This window comes from Necator americanus, chromosome X (assembly GCF_031761385.1).
Source record: "Necator americanus strain Aroian chromosome X, whole genome shotgun sequence".
Classification (NCBI taxonomy): Eukaryota; Metazoa; Nematoda; class Chromadorea; order Rhabditida; family Ancylostomatidae; genus Necator; species Necator americanus.
In genome coordinates this window covers 22,561,022-22,576,912 of record NC_087376.1, presented here as the reverse complement: position 1 = coordinate 22,576,912, position 15,891 = coordinate 22,561,022, and the positions used below count along the sequence as shown (strand labels likewise).

Genomic DNA, 15,891 nt, shown 5'->3' with positions numbered 1-15,891 from the left:
TGTCAACCCCAATCATCCCCACTGGCGAAGCTCCACCACGGATTCTCCCTTCGGAAGTACGAGTCGCTATCAAGAGCATGAAACCTGGCACAGCCCCCGGACCTGATTTTATATCAGCAGACTTTCTTCGGGCTAGTGGCCATCCGCTTCATGTAATCTTAGCAGCGCACATGACATCCTACCTTCAGAAAGAAAGGATCCCAGACCAGTGGAAGACCTCGCGAACCGTTCTTATCCATAAGAAAGGTGACCGAAAGGACCTTCGGAACTACCGTCCGATATGCTTGCTGAGCGTGTTATACAAAGTATTCACCAAGATCATCCTCACGCGCATATCTAGGACGCTGGATGAAGCCCAGCCTCAAGAACAAGCTGGATTCCGCCAAGGGTTCAGCTGCTTGGACCACATCCAGACCGTGTCGAGGGTCATAGAGGTTTGCCGGGAATACCGCCTGCCCCTCGTTCTAGCCTTCGTCGACTATGAGAAAGCCTTTGACAGCGTAGAAACGAATGCAATACTGTCAGCACTGGTCGATCAAGGTGTAGACGCCTCGTATGTGAGGACATTAGCCAATTGCTACGATCGATGCACGACTAGGATACAGCTTTTCCACCGCCCTCTCATTATACCCATTGGAAAGGGAGTACGACAAGGCGATGCTATATGGCCGAAGCTGTTCACGGCTGCATTACAATGGATAATGAAATCACTATCCTGGGAAGAAAGGGGCATACGTGTTGATGGAAGATTTCTTTCGAACCTTCGTTTCGCGGACGACATCGTTCTCTTTTCGAGCGGTACCAATGAAGCAGAAACGATGCTCAACGAATTGAACGAAGCAGGGAAGAGAATAGGACTACGAATAAACAGAAAGAAGACACAGTTCATGAAGAACGCCTACTGCGAGGACGGAGGAGTACAACTTGAAGGCTCCCAAATCGTGGAAACTCCGTCATACGTATACCTTGGACGTTCAATGAACATGGAAAACGACTTGAAAGAAGAACTAAATAGAAGAATGAGAGCAGCATGGGCAGCATTCGCAGCCGTCAGGGAAGCTACTGACCAACTGACGGACCATGATCTTCGGCCCATTTGTTCGACTTGACAGTCCTTCCAGCGCTCTGTTACGCAGCGGAGACGTGGACAGACACCGCGGCCACGTCTAGGAAGCTACTTACTACCCAAAGAGCCCTTGAGAGATGTCTCCTGAAGTTTAGCCGGCGCACACAACACCTAGCCGGTCTTCGTAGCTCCGACTTAAGAGGAATGTCCCGTCTTCGCGACCCCAGCGGAATATGTATCGAAAGCAAAACATAGATGGGCCGGTCATATCATGAGAAGAATCGACGATAGATGGACTAAAAGAACGCTAGAGTGGATCCCAAGGGACGCTAAACGCCCCCCGAGGGAGACCGCCAACGAGATGGGGTGACGTGTTCGCTGCACGGATGGACCAGCTGAGAGCTCAGCTGGATACGGCGCAAGGACCTCGTCAACGTCACTCACGAAGCTTGAGAACATCTTGGATGACAATGGCGAGGGAGCGAAACGAGTGGAAGAGATTCTGGGGCCCGCACGTCCAGTGAAGACGGGCCATCTAAGTAAGTAAGTATGTGCGAACTCAGCAAAGGGATTTACAGCTGTGGTGTTCTAGTCTTTGTAAGTTAGACGAAAAGTCCCTTCATTATTATGAAAAGTGCTGGGTTTTTTTCATTTTATTGCAATAACGTAGGCTTCAAACATTCATCTGGGAGCTATCTTCCTCAGATATGAATTGTTCAGTTTTTTTTTCAACTTTCTAAACTGAAAAAGTCGGAGTGCTCAAAATTGGTGTCAGAAAAAAAAAACTAGAGTGGGAGGTCGCAGATGTGCAGAGCTGATTAAAATTTAGCATCTAGAAGATGTTATTAGAAAAGTCGCACAGAATTGTATAGGGAAGTGTCGTTCCAAGGCACAGCAACTAAGAAAAAGAGAAAACGCGTGAAAGAATATTTTTTCTAAAGGTTATAGTCTCAGCGTATTGCGCTCATACACCGTAATTTGTGCTTTCGAGCAAAGTGATTTGTTTTGTTTAGAAAGATCTCCACACTTTTTCGCTTTTTAATTTTCTGTTTTGCTTGAATTTGACGTTGTTTGTTGGAAAGATTCGAACAGAATGCTACTGACGCATGATGGATTAACGAGTACGCAGATAACATATCTTCGTTTCCGGCTTGTAGTAACGAATCCAGGAAAGGTGAATTTAGACAAATAACTCACTTAGAGATTGTAAATTACGAAGTAAGTGCGTGTGACTATCGAGAAAGTATTTTCTAACTGCTTTTTTTTGTCTGGGTTCTTGTGCATTTGGTACGCTTTCGACATTGTCAAATGAAATTAAGCTGCTCTTTGAGGTGCGCACATTCTTAGAAGCAGTCCTAACCAAAAAAAAACTGACAAGTTACAGAGTTTTCAGGTTTTTTTTTGTTTTCTTACACTAATTTTGAGTCTATATATATATTTTTAATATTTTCAAAACAGAAATGTAAAATTCCGGATGAGATAACTGCTGGCGGTTTATAGGAGAAATATATCAAAAAAGTAACTTTTTTTGTAAACCTTCCCAACCTAACTCCTATAATATTTGAATCTTTTGAACAGAAACAGTTGGGTGAAGCGTTTGCGCGAGCGCACTGACCTCTCTCTATAGAGCACTACAATCTTTTCGGTGCTTTTTTCTTCCTGTTTTTCATAGTTTTTCATTTATTTTCGTGTAAATGTGCATAGGTACAGTTAGAACCAATTTTAGAATTTTAGATAGTAGTTGAGGTAAAATTATAGAATCCGTTCTAGAAGAATCCTGAGTATATACAGTTACGCGAAAAATGGGGCCAAAATCCAGTTCCAAGAAAATTTAATTCTTTCACGTGTTTTCATATTATCAGAAGAAACTAATGAAGTGGAGAAAAAAAATTATTCATCGAGTTTTAACTGCTTCGTAGTTTCCTACAAAAGCTGCCCTTTCAAATTAAAACGCTTCTAATTTATGCTTTTGCTTTGCAATGACGATAAAAAAGTGATAACGTGTAAAAGTGTCTGGAGTTAGTCAATCCAACTGGGATGCGCCACCACGTTCACTTTAATTCAAAATCGTTTAAAATTTACGAACGTGAAGCTGCTCTATATAATGACTTGCGGGGACTACTCGATGTGTTAAGCCTCCTAGACAAGTCTGGTACCAGCACCAATTTATCGACACCGGAGGGATGAAAGGCCTGGTGAGTACTAGGGTGGATTCAAACCTCCGATCGATCGTGTGGACAGTGGAACCTCTTACCTACACCCGCCCACTAAAAACTATCTAAAAACTACCTCAATACTACACCTACCTAAACCAAACTAAACTAAAAACTACCTCATTACTACACCTAACCTAACTACAGCCATGTCTATCTGTCTAGGTTGCTGCTATCTCTGCTTCGTCTTCAGATGCACCGAAAGCGAGGGTTAAACGCAAACCGAGAACGGCTCCGGAGCTTCCGACTTACGTAATTATGGTAAACGAAGCAATAACGCAACTGAAAGGAAGTCTGGGTCATCAGGGCCCGCAATTTTGATGTACATAACGCACCACTACAAATTGGGAAACAATGTCACTGTGATCAACGGGCATTTTAAACGTGCACTCAGTAAAGGTGTTGCCAAGGGAGAACTAAAGCAATTTGGTCGAACTGAAACATCTGCAAGCTTCAAAGTCGTCGCTGACTGCGCACTGAAGAAGATTGGAACTCCCAGGGTGAAGAAGCAAAGAATGCTACTGACGAACTGCAAGACAGTGATGTCGCCTCACCAGCGTATGCAAGTGAAACCAACGAATAGACTGCAGAGAGGACTAGGACGTGTTCGTAGGAGTGTTCTAGCCTATCTCCTAGGAAGTAAAGCTGTTTTCACGCCGTTTTTGCGACGATTGGGGAGAGATGAGCGGAACCACTCTGGGTTCTGCAATCTACAACTTCACCTTTCGTTTTTTCACGGGAACGTCCCTCACCACGTCAGATTCGTAGGACGCTGCCTTTAATTAAGTCTAAAAATTGTTACCTAAAAATGGTGGAGTAGTAGAGTCTATATCTCTAATGCTGAAAAATCTGGATTCTCGTTCCGAATATGGTCGTGACCTATTGAAATGACTTCGATTCCCTGAAAAGATATAGACAAAGCTAGAAATTAGATAGAACCTGTGCAGTTGGTGATTTAATTCGTAGAAATCCCAATATCGTACACTGTACATTGGCAGCCGTTATATGAAATGTGTATGCTATGTGTAGATGTATAGGTACATACATCTCTCTTCTCACGTGAACTTATAAAAACTATTCATTTACATCACTATTGTAATACTCCATACAGACATTCACAAATTCTTTCATTTATAAGTCGTTTTTTCAGTTCACAAATAGAGGAGTTAAGCGTGATTTCCTTCTGAAGATGGTCGTGCTGGAATGCCCTGCAGTAGAATATGAAAAACTGTTCGCGACTTTCTGTATCTCTCCACTACCCATATTGTGATGTTTGCAACTCTTTTTTTTTTTGGCATTTTTTCACTTCTTTTTGTTATCCTCATTGTGCTAGCTTGGTGGTGAACCAAGCACATGAATTCCTTCGTTTCTGATCCAGTAGCTATTTTTCTTTTACTTACCCGCTAAAATACCTTATGTTTTCATTATTCGGTGAAGTGTGACCCCTTAATTTCTCTACTTCCTCGTTTAATGTATCGCTGCAACAAATGTATATAAATTAACATTTTATTAATTGATTTAATTTGCACATCTCTACAACTGCAGTTGAAGCTAGCGGTTAGCTATTTGACTGGTCTCCATACATAGCTGATGTCACCCCTCTCGTTTCGCTTTCGTAATGTGGATTATCTTAATCAATGCGAGAGAATCCTGCCTATCTAAATTCACCAGTTCTAAATTCGATCTCATTTCGCTGTATTTGCTCCTTGTATTACACGATGTGATTCTGACGATGTGTTAGCACAACAGAATCTTTTGAGCTAATTGGCTTCTAACACATGTAGAAGAAATCTGTTTAGAAATAATCTGCATAATAAATTTCGTTCTAGTATATCATTGCATGTATGTGTTATCTTTTTTTTCAGCGCAAATAACGTCGCCTAAGAAAATGAAAGTTCGGTGCTAGTGGCCGTATGAGTGATTCATAGATTGGATATTAGATATAGTAGAGTCAAAACAACACGAAGCACGGTACAGTTGCATAAGCGGTTGCGCTGGAAGCGGTGCGGTGGAGCGTAGCGGTTAAGATCGAGTGAGGACCCCGGCTACCACCGTTCATTGCTGCGATTCGCGATGGTCCGACCTTGATTCCATTGATTTTGGCGCTGTTTCCACTGCGCCGCTTCGAACGCAACCGCTTACGCAACTGCACCGTGCTTCATGTGTTTTTGACCCGACTATAATTCTTCTCAGATTCTTGCCGTGGTTGATGAAAATATTGGATATGTGCGGTTCTATTACAGGTATTTCTGGCTAAATGTCTAAGGGTTATCAATTAAGTATCAAGTTTGTCTCCACTGTTCTTGAAGCAGGCACAACTAATACTTCGACTAGCCCTGACCGCGTGCTAGAGCAAATGCCGCAATTCCCCAGCCCTCCGGCTGGGCATGTTGGCTGATGCTACGAATCATCCATCTCCTTCCGCTTTCCTACAGGGCATCGCTAAATCCCATAACTTGAAAGACCGACTGCCTGAAAGTAGAATGTAATATTTGACAACAACCATTCGTCTCGTCGCGCTGAAGTGCCGAACACTATCGAGTGAGCTCCAACAGACCGTTCTGTCCACGCTTCTATGATATCTCTGTGTCCCGTTTCCTGCGCTGCAAGAAAAACGCATCAGAGATCTGTCTGTCATCAGCATCGGAGGCTACACTGTCTACTGCCGCGGAGCCGGTGAAAATAAAATAGTAGGCTGTGCAATAGCTGTGAGGAACGACTACAAAGCCTAGTGGAGGAATTTTGCTCAACGTGGTCAACATGCACCATTGTTCGAGTGCGAGATCACAGAGAACGCAAACTCTGGATCGTAAGTGCCCAGTGCACGGAGACCGGTGAAAAGGAAAGCAAGACGCGTTGTATGGTGAAGTCAACGCGGTGATGTCTATAATACTCGGCCAGGCATTGTTACTGTCCTGTACCGACATGAACGCGAAGATGGGACCTGAACAACAATACGTTGCGCTAGAGAAGTGGTAGTGTTCAAAGGAGCGCACTTCGAATAACGGTTTCCGTCTTGTTCACTTGTGTGAACGGACGGGCCTCATCATCCCCTCCACGTTCAAAAGGAATCATCGTCGCTATCAGCTTACATGACAAGGGTCAACCCTTTTAACGCCTAAAGAGCAGCACATGAGAAGGATGAGAACTCTCAAGCTACAACTCGACTATGTTCTGACGAGGAGTATTTCTCAGTCGGATATTTGGAAATCTAGAGCTTGGGACTTTGACTCTGACCACCGTCTAGTTCTTTCAGCTTCAGAATACGGTTCCACAGAAGAAACCGAAGAGTTCCTTCTCGATTGAAGGTTGACATAGTAGGGCTTTTGTATCTGCGGAGACAAGATCTATATATAGTTTTGTAGGTGCCGCCCGCAGTACCGGTGAATTCCACCAGGTAGAAGTGTCTGAAAAGGAAGCTGCGTCGTAAGCTGCAACAAGATTGCGACAATGAATAAACATCAAAAACGAAAGACTATGAAAAGGCGCGGGAGGACAAGAACTCGCAGAAAGTGTATGCTTTACTGAGACAGTACAGCAGGAAGATGAAAAGATGTTCTCCAGTCCTCAACATTGCAGATGAAGTCACTGTCGGTGAGGCATCTCTACCAGTTTTGAAGGATTACTTCAACACCTCGCTGCCGAGTACGACAAGGTAAGACAGGTACGCAGTAAGAGAGGAATCATCAACTGAGTCGGAGCTTCTGGTCTTCCTTCAAAGGATGAAGAATCTAATGTCTGCTAAAGATGACGGATTTAGCGCAGAAATGTTGAAATCTCTTCCTCATTCTGGGATTCGTGAACTAGCGAGGATCATTCGTTCAATATGCATCGACGAAAGGATACCTGACTAGTGGAGGCACACCATCATAATTCCATTCCACAAGAAGTTATCCATCACGGATCAAATGAACTATCTCATTGGTGATAAGGTCTCGGAGCGAATCATCTTAAACTGAATTCTTAAACATCACGATTCATTTCTGGCGGATCTAGGATTGACCAGGTGTTCATCGTCAGGAGAGTAATCGAAATCTTTCAGCGGTAATCGAAATCAATGTAGCTAGGCTTTTTAAACTTTGAAGCCTTCGATTCTCCTCATCGAGGCCGTCTTCTCAATGCGCTTCGTTCCTTCGCCTAATTGATGACATGAATCGGTGACATCATGCGAAGATCAGATCTCGGGGTCCCTTCGAGGCCCTGAACAGGAATTAGCGTCGCCGGACAAGCGATCGAATTTGTTGATGAGCTCTGTTACATGGGCTTCACGCTGAAGAACAACGGCAGCTACGAGAAAGATTAAGCAAAGATTCGCCAAGGTCACTTCTGCATTTAAGTCCTTAACGAAATCACTGTGGTGCACATCACCAACGAAGTGGAGCTGCGAGTCTACTTATCCGCAATTCTCCCCATCATGATGTAGTAATCGGACTCTTGCAGCGCTGTCTACGGTGATGGAGAGCCTTGATTGTATCGAAGAGAAGCTGCTGAGACGGCTGCTTGCCTACTTTTTGTGTATGTTATGCCACTTTAAAGATCTTTACGCGGAAAACGATGTGGTGTACCGGCGGATGACAGGTGGAGAATATCAACGTCTTCCACCGCCATTGAAAGTGGCGATAGAAAATCGTCTTCGCTTCTTTGGTCATATATTAAGGAGACCAGCAGATCGTTTTGTTTAACTAGTTTTGAAGAGTGTGTCGCTTTTAAGCTGGAAGAGGGCACCTGACCGAAAGCGGGATTTCTGAACTGAGGTGGTGAATGAGGACTTGAGGATACTCGGGACGGATAGGCAGTTCAGAAGAGAAGTGAGGTTTTGAGGGATATTATGGATTAGCGAGGAATGGATTGATTCTGTGCAAGCTCTCGCAGAAGGTCGAGAAGGTTGGGCACAGCTATGTTCAAGGGCAAAACACCTCGGCGAAGAGGCGTGCAATCGCATCAGGCGACAACCCGACGATGAAGTCAAGTGAGTCGTTGGCAGAATTTGACATTTCTAAATTCCTTTTTTTTAAACTCACTGAGAGGTTTTTTTCTCTCTATTTTTGGATATTTTCCAACTAACTTTTGAGTGAACCAAGAAACCTACACAGGTCAAAATTTGCGGTCGAGGATTTTCTTTGATGCTCATGCTCTATCGTAATATTTCAGTGGATTTTCCAACCACACTACCATGACGACGATTTCAGTTTCTCTGCTGACACATCGACATCAGTTCTGAACATTTGAATGACCTACGTCCACTAAATATCAACCATTGGTGAGGCCCTTCACTCGTTTATTTGTCAAAATTGAGAGCTTCTAAGCATTGCAAAACCAACAATACCGTGCTGTTATGTAAAACGGGAAATCCAAATGACATCGGTAGCTATGTCCAGTCTGCTTATTGTGAGTCACCAACAAGCTCCTCACAAGTGATAACTGGATTGAGAGAACGTTAGATGAAGGTTAGTCATGCGAACAAGGAGGGTCTTGAGTTGGGTTCAGCACTCTTGACCAAATACACACCGTTTTAAAACTCATAGAAGTAGTAGAGAAAGTACAAAATGCCGCTGTACCTCAATTTCATCGATTTGATAAAAGTCTTCGATTCAGCTGAGATCAGGTTCTAGCGTGTGATAGGGTTTTCCATCGGGGTCGTAAAGGGAGGGATCACAAGAGAAGGGCGTAGTGAATGGAAGATGGCATGATAACCAGGACAAAATATTTCATAATATTAGATAATTACATCCACGGATCTCCCTCACTAGAGGGATCACAGCCGGTTAGTCACGAGGCTACGTGGCGCCTCCCCGGGTGGCGGATAGGGGGCTAATAGCCGACCAAAAGCAACCTTGTGCTTGCCCAGAGACGCGGGTGGATTCAGGAGATGGACTCCGTGTTTCTGCTGTGGATCGCCTCATAATACTACCGTATCCCGCAGTCGCTACGGCCGAGAGCCTGCAATCAAATGACTGGGAGGAGCAAGGGAGGCGGTTTGGAGTCGCCTCCGACAAATAAACTCCACATCTCCACTCCAGGAGAACGGAAGTTCTCCCAGAAACTCTTGGGACTAGAGGCTTGCAACCTGCCAATGGGTTTTAAAATTTTACGCAAAACACAGTAATAGAAAATAGTTTCCTGATTCTGGAGGAAAGCCTGGTACGGTAGCGTCAGGAAAGACGGGGTTGCAGGATTCATGTAGACTACCGAAACGGAAAAGGACTAGGACGACAGTCTGTACTTATAAGGCCTGATTGCTTGCATCGGAAGCAGCCATCGAAGATCTGATGACGCAAGCCAAGAAGATTAAGTATGACGTTATCGCACTGACCGAGAGGAGGCGACGCCACTCTCTCAACACCATGTATGAAATTGGAGAAGAACTGTTCTTAGGAACATGCGACAGGAGAGGTGTTGGTGGTGGAGCTGGCGTCCTCGCCAACACGAGTATGGCAAGGAACATCGACTCTTTTGAACAATTTACGACCCGAATCGGACGTCTGCGGATGGGAAGATGTGGTCCAACACCAGCTTTGATTATCTTCGTCGCTTACGCTCCAACATCAAGCTACAGAGAAAAGAAGAAGTTGAAGCTTTCTATATGGGGCTGGAGAAGTTCTACCGAGAAGATCATGCCTTCTACAAGGTCATAATTGGCGATTTCAACGCCAAATTTGGCCCAAGAAGAACGCCTGAGGAACTTCACATTTGGACCCATGGCCTACAATGGAATGAACAGAGGGAGAGGCTCTCCGAGTTCATCATGACGACTAAGACCATCCATGGGAACTCGCAATTCCAGAAGCCTTCCTCTCTACGCTGGACGTGGGAGTCACCCGGCGGAGGGTACCGTAGTGAAATAGACTACATCATCGTCAATAAAAGGTACTGCTACGCTACGCCTGCCCGCTTCTGGGAAGATTTCGCAATTTCGCAACGAGGAATACGACCGGCTCGTTGAACACTTTCACGACTGCACGAAGAAGGTTGAGAGTTTTAAAACCACCAAAAGACGCCTGTCTCTTTAAAATTTTGAGCTGATACGCCAGCGTGGAGCTCTCAAGGCTTTGCAGAGAGGCGATAAAGGAAGACCTTAAGGAGAGAAGAGCAGAAGTGTAGGCTAAAGCTGCAGAGGAAAAGCATCCGTTATGCCCGTCGAGACTTCGCCAGTCGCAAGACGACTGCTCTCCGAACCCGAAGGGAACAACCATTGCATTGAGAAGGCGAATGGAGAAAATCATCTACGACTAGTACTCTGATCTCTTCGACAGCCATGCTCAATTGCCTCCTCACCATCTGAGGGAAGACGGACATGTCATTCCAGAGGTTCTCCCGTTCGAAACACGACATGCTATTATGTCGGTAAATAGTCGTACGGCGCCCGGTTCCGACAGAATAAGAGCAGAACACCTGAAGAACCTTCCGCCAGTACTAATCAATACCTTGGCGAGGCTCTCTACACGTTACCGGTCTGAATGCAAGGTTCCCAAACAGTGGAAGACCAGCAAGACCGTGTTGTTGTATAAAAAGGGAGATGCACATGACATCGGCAACTATAGCCCAGTCTTCTTACTGTCCGTCATCTACAAGCTCTGTACAAGAGTGGTCTTTAATAGGATTGAAAAAGCTTGGATGAAGGACGGCCATGCGACCAAGCAGGGTTTCGAAAATGATTTAGCACGATTGACCACATTCACGCTGTTTCCAAACTCATCGAGGTATCACGAGAGTACAAGATGCCGCTCCGTCTCACCTTCATCGACTTGAGGAAAGCCTTCGACTCAGTTGAGACGGAAGCGGTCATGGAAGCCTTGAACAACCAAGGCGTCGCTACTTAGTACATGAAAGTACTTCGAGAGTGGTACAGTAACTTCACGATAAGAGTTTCACCATTCTACAAGAATATCTTCATTGACATGAAGAGGTGGTCCGATAGAGTGATACAATCTCACCCAAATTACTCACAACCACCATCGAGAACGCAATGCGAAAGTTTGAATAGGACGACATGGGAGTGAAGGTTGATGGTCGACAGCACACCATTTGCGCTTTGCTGATGACATCGTACTGATAACACCTAGCATCAGCCAGCGGAACGAATGCTGACCTAATTCGATGAAACATGTGGATGCATCTGTTTTCAGCTGAATCTGCAAAAGACGATTTTCATGCGCAACGGATGGGTTTCGGATGCTCCATTCACGCTCAACAGAACGAACATATCCGAATGCACCAGCTACATTTATCTTTATCTGGGTGTAATTGAACATGATGAACGAGCTGACCTCCGTGCTGTTCAGGAGGAGACGAGTGGCTTGGGGAGCGTATAAGAGCATCCAGGATGTAGAGGAAAAGACCAGGAACACCCGGCTCCGTGCTCACCTCTTCAACACCACCGTACTTCCTGCTTTGACTTATGCTTCGGAAACCTGGGCATTTCGCAAACAGGAAGAAAACGCGGTGAGTGTCATTGAACGCGCAATTGAGAGGGTGATGCTAGGAGTGTGCCGTTTCACGCAACTGAGGGACGGGATTCGAAGTTCTCTCCTACATCACCGATCGAAGATTAGAGACGCCGCCGCGTTTGCCAAGTATACCAAAATAAGACACTTGATGCGCTTTAACGACAACCGTTGGGCCAGAGCTGTGATCAACGGAGTTTCTCGTGATATTAAGCACTACAGGAAGACCGCCGACCCAGTGGTCACATTTCTTCACGAAATCCTTCGAAGAAAATTATGATGCTGTTCGTGTCTTACGCGAAGAGAGTAACCACTGGACGGCTCTGGCACGCGATCGGGACAATTGGAAGAATTACTGGTTCCCGCTCAACCAGTTCGAAGATCAAGGTGATCAGATAATTACAAACATTATAAAATATTACACTAACTATAAATATATAAATATATATATATATAGATAACTTAAATGTTTATGTAAATTACAACATATAATTAGTTTTAGGCGCAGGACACTATGGAAGCCAAATCATTTTGTTTTGAAAATTTACAACGTGTTGACAGTGTAACAATGGGACCTCGTAGGTTCGACACCCACTCTTTTTCCAGATTCTTGATATGACAAAGATGGGAAAAACATCATTTTTTCCATCTTAGTTCCATCAAAAAGTTGGAAAAACAGTGGGGCCCTGGAAGACGTTTGATATAGCATTTGATAGAGGAATTCCTCGACTACCACATACTGGAAGATGATATGCTTCGCACCAAGTTAATCCGAGTTACTTCGAGTTAGTTAGTGAATTTTGTTCAAGATCACACATTTTTTGGCGAGCGAGCAAAAATCGGGATTTTGGCAAGTTTTCCTATTCCATTATCCATCGGATAGAGCGACTAGAGGAAGCCCTATGTGCAAAATTTCTCCTTTCCCGAAATTCTGATTCTCTCAAAATTTAGATGGTAAAATCCAGAAAAAGTAGAAAAATCTTAAATTTTGTCTCATCTAAATTCCGAAAAAAAACTAGGAGGTGGGAAGAAGCAGTGGTATGGCAGTTTTGTAGTTCAAACCTTCTATCAAGACTACCCGAAATATTTCTCTCGGTCCTCTTATTTGAGATCATCCAGATCTAACAATCTGCACAGGATGGTCATTAAATTCCATTAAATCCACTTCCTAACTACTGACCACTACATATAATTAAATTCTTCATCTTTTAGAATTGGTTGCGCGTTTCTAATTCTTTACTATACTAAACAAATGTTGATTTTTTCGGTTTTTTTTCGTTTTTCTTCTGTAATTCCACCTATGCACCTGATTCTTCTTTTTTTTTTTCGTATTATGTTCTTTATTCAATATTAAAGATAAAAAGGACAAAGGACAAAGTTTCTGGCGTTAATCAATCCGCTTGGGATACTCCCCCACGTACACTTCAATTCAGATCCGTTTGAGGTTTACAAACATGTGACCGGCCAATACAATAACTTGCGGTGGCTACTCCATGTGTCAATTCAGTGTCTTGGTGAGCATTAGGGTGGATTCGAACCTCCGATCGAAACTGCAGGAAGCAGAACCTCTAACCGCTATACTACACCCGACCCTATCTAAAGATATTTCATAGATATCAGAAGAAGAATAGAATAAAATAATAGCTAAAATATTTGTAATATTTCAACACCATTTCAGTTAATTTACGTTTTCTGCTACTTAATGTTTCTTCGCTTCTGTTGGCTACCAATTTTTGCATTTGCCATTTCTTCATCGGCTGATTTTCGACTTTTCTTTTTCCAAGCACATGAAGTTTCTGATATACTGAATTGCCAACAACCGGAAACTGTCGCAGAAACGTTGAAATAGGAGGAGGAGAAGAGGAAGAAGAAGGAAAGGGAAGTTCGTGTTCGAGAGAGTTGAGTCCCATCACCACGATTGTTGAGGCGGAAGCGGTTATGGAACCCTTGGGCAATTATGGGGTCTCTACTCGATGCATAACGATTCTACACGAATTGTGTAACAAAATCAACACTAAAACTCCTCCATTTAAGAATAATGTTGTCCCGATCTAAGTGAAGAAAGATATGCGATAGGATGACACAGTTTCCTCCAAAGTATTGAGTTCCACTCTCGAGAACGCGATGAGAGGAATCCACACACCATCTTCATTTCGCAGATAACATCGTTTGGATGACATCAAGCATCAATCGAATGTTGGTCGAATTCCTTGAAGCGTGTAGAAAGGTCTTCAGCTGAACTCTGACAAGACAATGTTTGTGTCGAACGGATAGGTTTCTGATGGCCCATTAACGCTCTACGGAACGAATATATCCGAGTTTTTCAGCTGTGCACATCTAAGTTGGAACATTAAAATAATGAATAAACTAACAAACAACTCCCCAAGCCGCTCATTCCCACCTGACCTCGCAACTGGGCAGGTGGGAATGAGCGGCTTGGGGAGCATACAACAGCATCGTGATTTAGTGAAGAACATCCTGCTCCCTGCTCACTTATTGAACACAATCGTTTTTCCTGCCTTGACCTACGCTTCGAAAACCTAGATTTCGGAAGCAGGAGGAAATCGCCGTCAGCGTATCTTTATGTATTTCTGTCTTTATGAAGTGTCTTTATGAAGAGTAGGGACGCCTTGGTTGTCCAAAGCCTCCAGGACCGCTTCGGTCTCAACTGTATCGAAGTCTTTCTTCAAATCGATGAAAGTGAGCGGGATCTTGTACTCTCGCGATACTTCTATGAGATTTGAAACAGTGTGTACGTGGTCAATCGCACTGAACCCTTTTCGCAAGCCTGTTTGATACATAGTTGTCGTTCATATAATGTTTTTTCTACCCTGTTCAGGACTACTCCTGTGAAAAGCTTGTAGATGACAGACAGTAAGCAGACTAGGCGATAGTTGCCGATGTCACGTGGATTTCCCTTTTTATACAACAACATGGTCTCCCACTGTTTAGGAACCTTGCATTCCGACAGATGCCTCGGCAGTGGGATGATTAGGACTGGCCGTAGACACTTTAGACGTTCAAGGTCGATTCTGTCGGGACCGGGTGGAGTTTTTTTTAACGACATAATAGCATGTCGGACTTCGGAAAGAAGGACTTCTGGAATGACATGTCCATTTTTCCTCAGATGTTGAGGAAGCGAATGGACTTGGCTGTCGAAGAGATCTGAGTAGAAGTCGTGAATGACCTTCTACACCCCTTCTCGATTCTGCAGTTGTTCTATCTGGGTGCAGAGAGCGATCATTTTTGTTTTACGATTGGCGAAGTTTCGATGGGCGCAGTGAATGCTCTTTCAGCCTCAGCAGCATCAGCCACCACTTCTGCTCTTCACTCTTTGAGGTCTTCTTTCATCGCCTTTCTGCAAAGTCTTGCGAGCTGGGACTACATTCAAAGTATCTACCGCCAGTCCTCATCATCAGTTCTTGGTTGCCTGGAGCTCGTGGAACTCCATGCTGACGTATCAGCTCTAAAGTTTCCAGAGACAGTTGTTTTTTGGTGGTTTTGAAATTCTACGCTTTCCTCGTACAATCGTGAAGATGTTCTTCAAGCCGTTCATACTCGTACTGGATGTTGTTCATGACGCTATCTTCCCAATATCCGACAAACGAAGCGAAGAGCTCCCAATCGATGATGGTTCTGAGGGTTCGTTTTGTGAACTTCTTTCCATGTGAAGGAAAATTTCCCTCGAAGAAGACGAAATATTTATATGCAAGATACAGTCGCCTTCTTCGTCATGCGTTATGGAGTAGAAATGACGACTGTTTTGACGGTTTACACGGTTTACGTGTTTCACATGTGAGAAGCTTTAAAATAATTTTAACCAGCACCTTGTGAAACTTTGAAACACCTTTGATTTGAGATGTTGGACTTGTATATTGCCAAAGAAATACATTATACAGGTTGAATCTAACTTGATTGTTTTGCTTGTGTCAATCTGTGGAGTAGAGTAATGCAAATCTATAGTGTATATGCCTCTAGGCAGGCTCCCTCAATTCGTTTCCAAGAAATTATCAAAGTGCTGAGAGTTTGAACTTTCGTGCGAACTGGTTGGCCAGCAAAACCGGGAGTGATGTCTAGTCTAATGTAAAATGCAAAAACGATCTCAAAATAAAAAAGGTTTGGTTTGCAAATTTTGGACTTCTTACAATTTTCTATCATTTGCTCCTAA

General features: G+C 43.9%; 7 protein-coding genes across 7 annotated transcripts; 5 read left to right on the top strand and 2 right to left on the bottom strand.

The window, feature by feature from the left end:
• Positions 1-77: 77 nt before the first annotated feature.
• RB195_024859 (uncharacterized protein) lies at positions 78-1,109 on the top strand (the record flags this gene model as incomplete). Its single annotated transcript, XM_064212777.1, has 1 exon — positions 78-1,109. One exon carries the CDS (start codon positions 78-80, stop codon positions 1,107-1,109), a length of 1,032 nt encoding a protein of 343 aa, XP_064068658.1.
• Positions 1,110-3,249: 2,140 nt separating this feature from the next.
• Positions 3,250-4,549, top strand: RB195_024858 (uncharacterized protein; the record flags this gene model as incomplete). The annotated part of the gene is made up of 3 exons (XM_064212776.1): positions 3,250-3,261; positions 3,445-3,540; positions 4,430-4,549. The coding sequence occupies 3 exons, from the start codon at positions 3,250-3,252 to the stop codon at positions 4,547-4,549; spliced, it is 228 nt and encodes a 75-aa protein (XP_064068657.1).
• Positions 4,550-9,548: 4,999 nt separating this feature from the next.
• RB195_024857 (uncharacterized protein) lies at positions 9,549-9,914 on the top strand (the record flags this gene model as incomplete). The annotated part of the gene is made up of 1 exon (XM_064212775.1): positions 9,549-9,914. The coding sequence occupies one exon, from the start codon at positions 9,549-9,551 to the stop codon at positions 9,912-9,914; it is 366 nt and encodes a 121-aa protein (XP_064068656.1).
• A 243-nt stretch (positions 9,915-10,157) lies between these two features.
• RB195_024856 (uncharacterized protein) lies at positions 10,158-10,502 on the bottom strand (the record flags this gene model as incomplete). The annotated part of the gene is made up of 1 exon (XM_064212774.1): positions 10,158-10,502. The coding sequence occupies one exon, from the start codon at positions 10,500-10,502 to the stop codon at positions 10,158-10,160; it is 345 nt and encodes a 114-aa protein (XP_064068655.1).
• Positions 10,503-10,795: 293 nt separating this feature from the next.
• On the top strand, positions 10,796-11,099 carry RB195_024855 (uncharacterized protein; the record flags this gene model as incomplete). The annotated part of the gene is made up of 2 exons (XM_064212773.1): positions 10,796-10,866; positions 10,940-11,099. The coding sequence occupies 2 exons, from the start codon at positions 10,796-10,798 to the stop codon at positions 11,097-11,099; spliced, it is 231 nt and encodes a 76-aa protein (XP_064068654.1).
• Positions 11,100-11,222: 123 nt separating this feature from the next.
• RB195_024854 (uncharacterized protein) lies at positions 11,223-11,597 on the bottom strand (the record flags this gene model as incomplete). Its single annotated transcript, XM_064212772.1, has 1 exon — positions 11,223-11,597. One exon carries the CDS (start codon positions 11,595-11,597, stop codon positions 11,223-11,225), a length of 375 nt encoding a protein of 124 aa, XP_064068653.1.
• On the top strand, positions 11,530-12,003 carry RB195_024853 (uncharacterized protein; the record flags this gene model as incomplete). The annotated part of the gene is made up of 1 exon (XM_064212771.1): positions 11,530-12,003. The coding sequence occupies one exon, from the start codon at positions 11,530-11,532 to the stop codon at positions 12,001-12,003; it is 474 nt and encodes a 157-aa protein (XP_064068652.1).
• Positions 12,004-15,891: the final 3,888 nt, after the last annotated feature.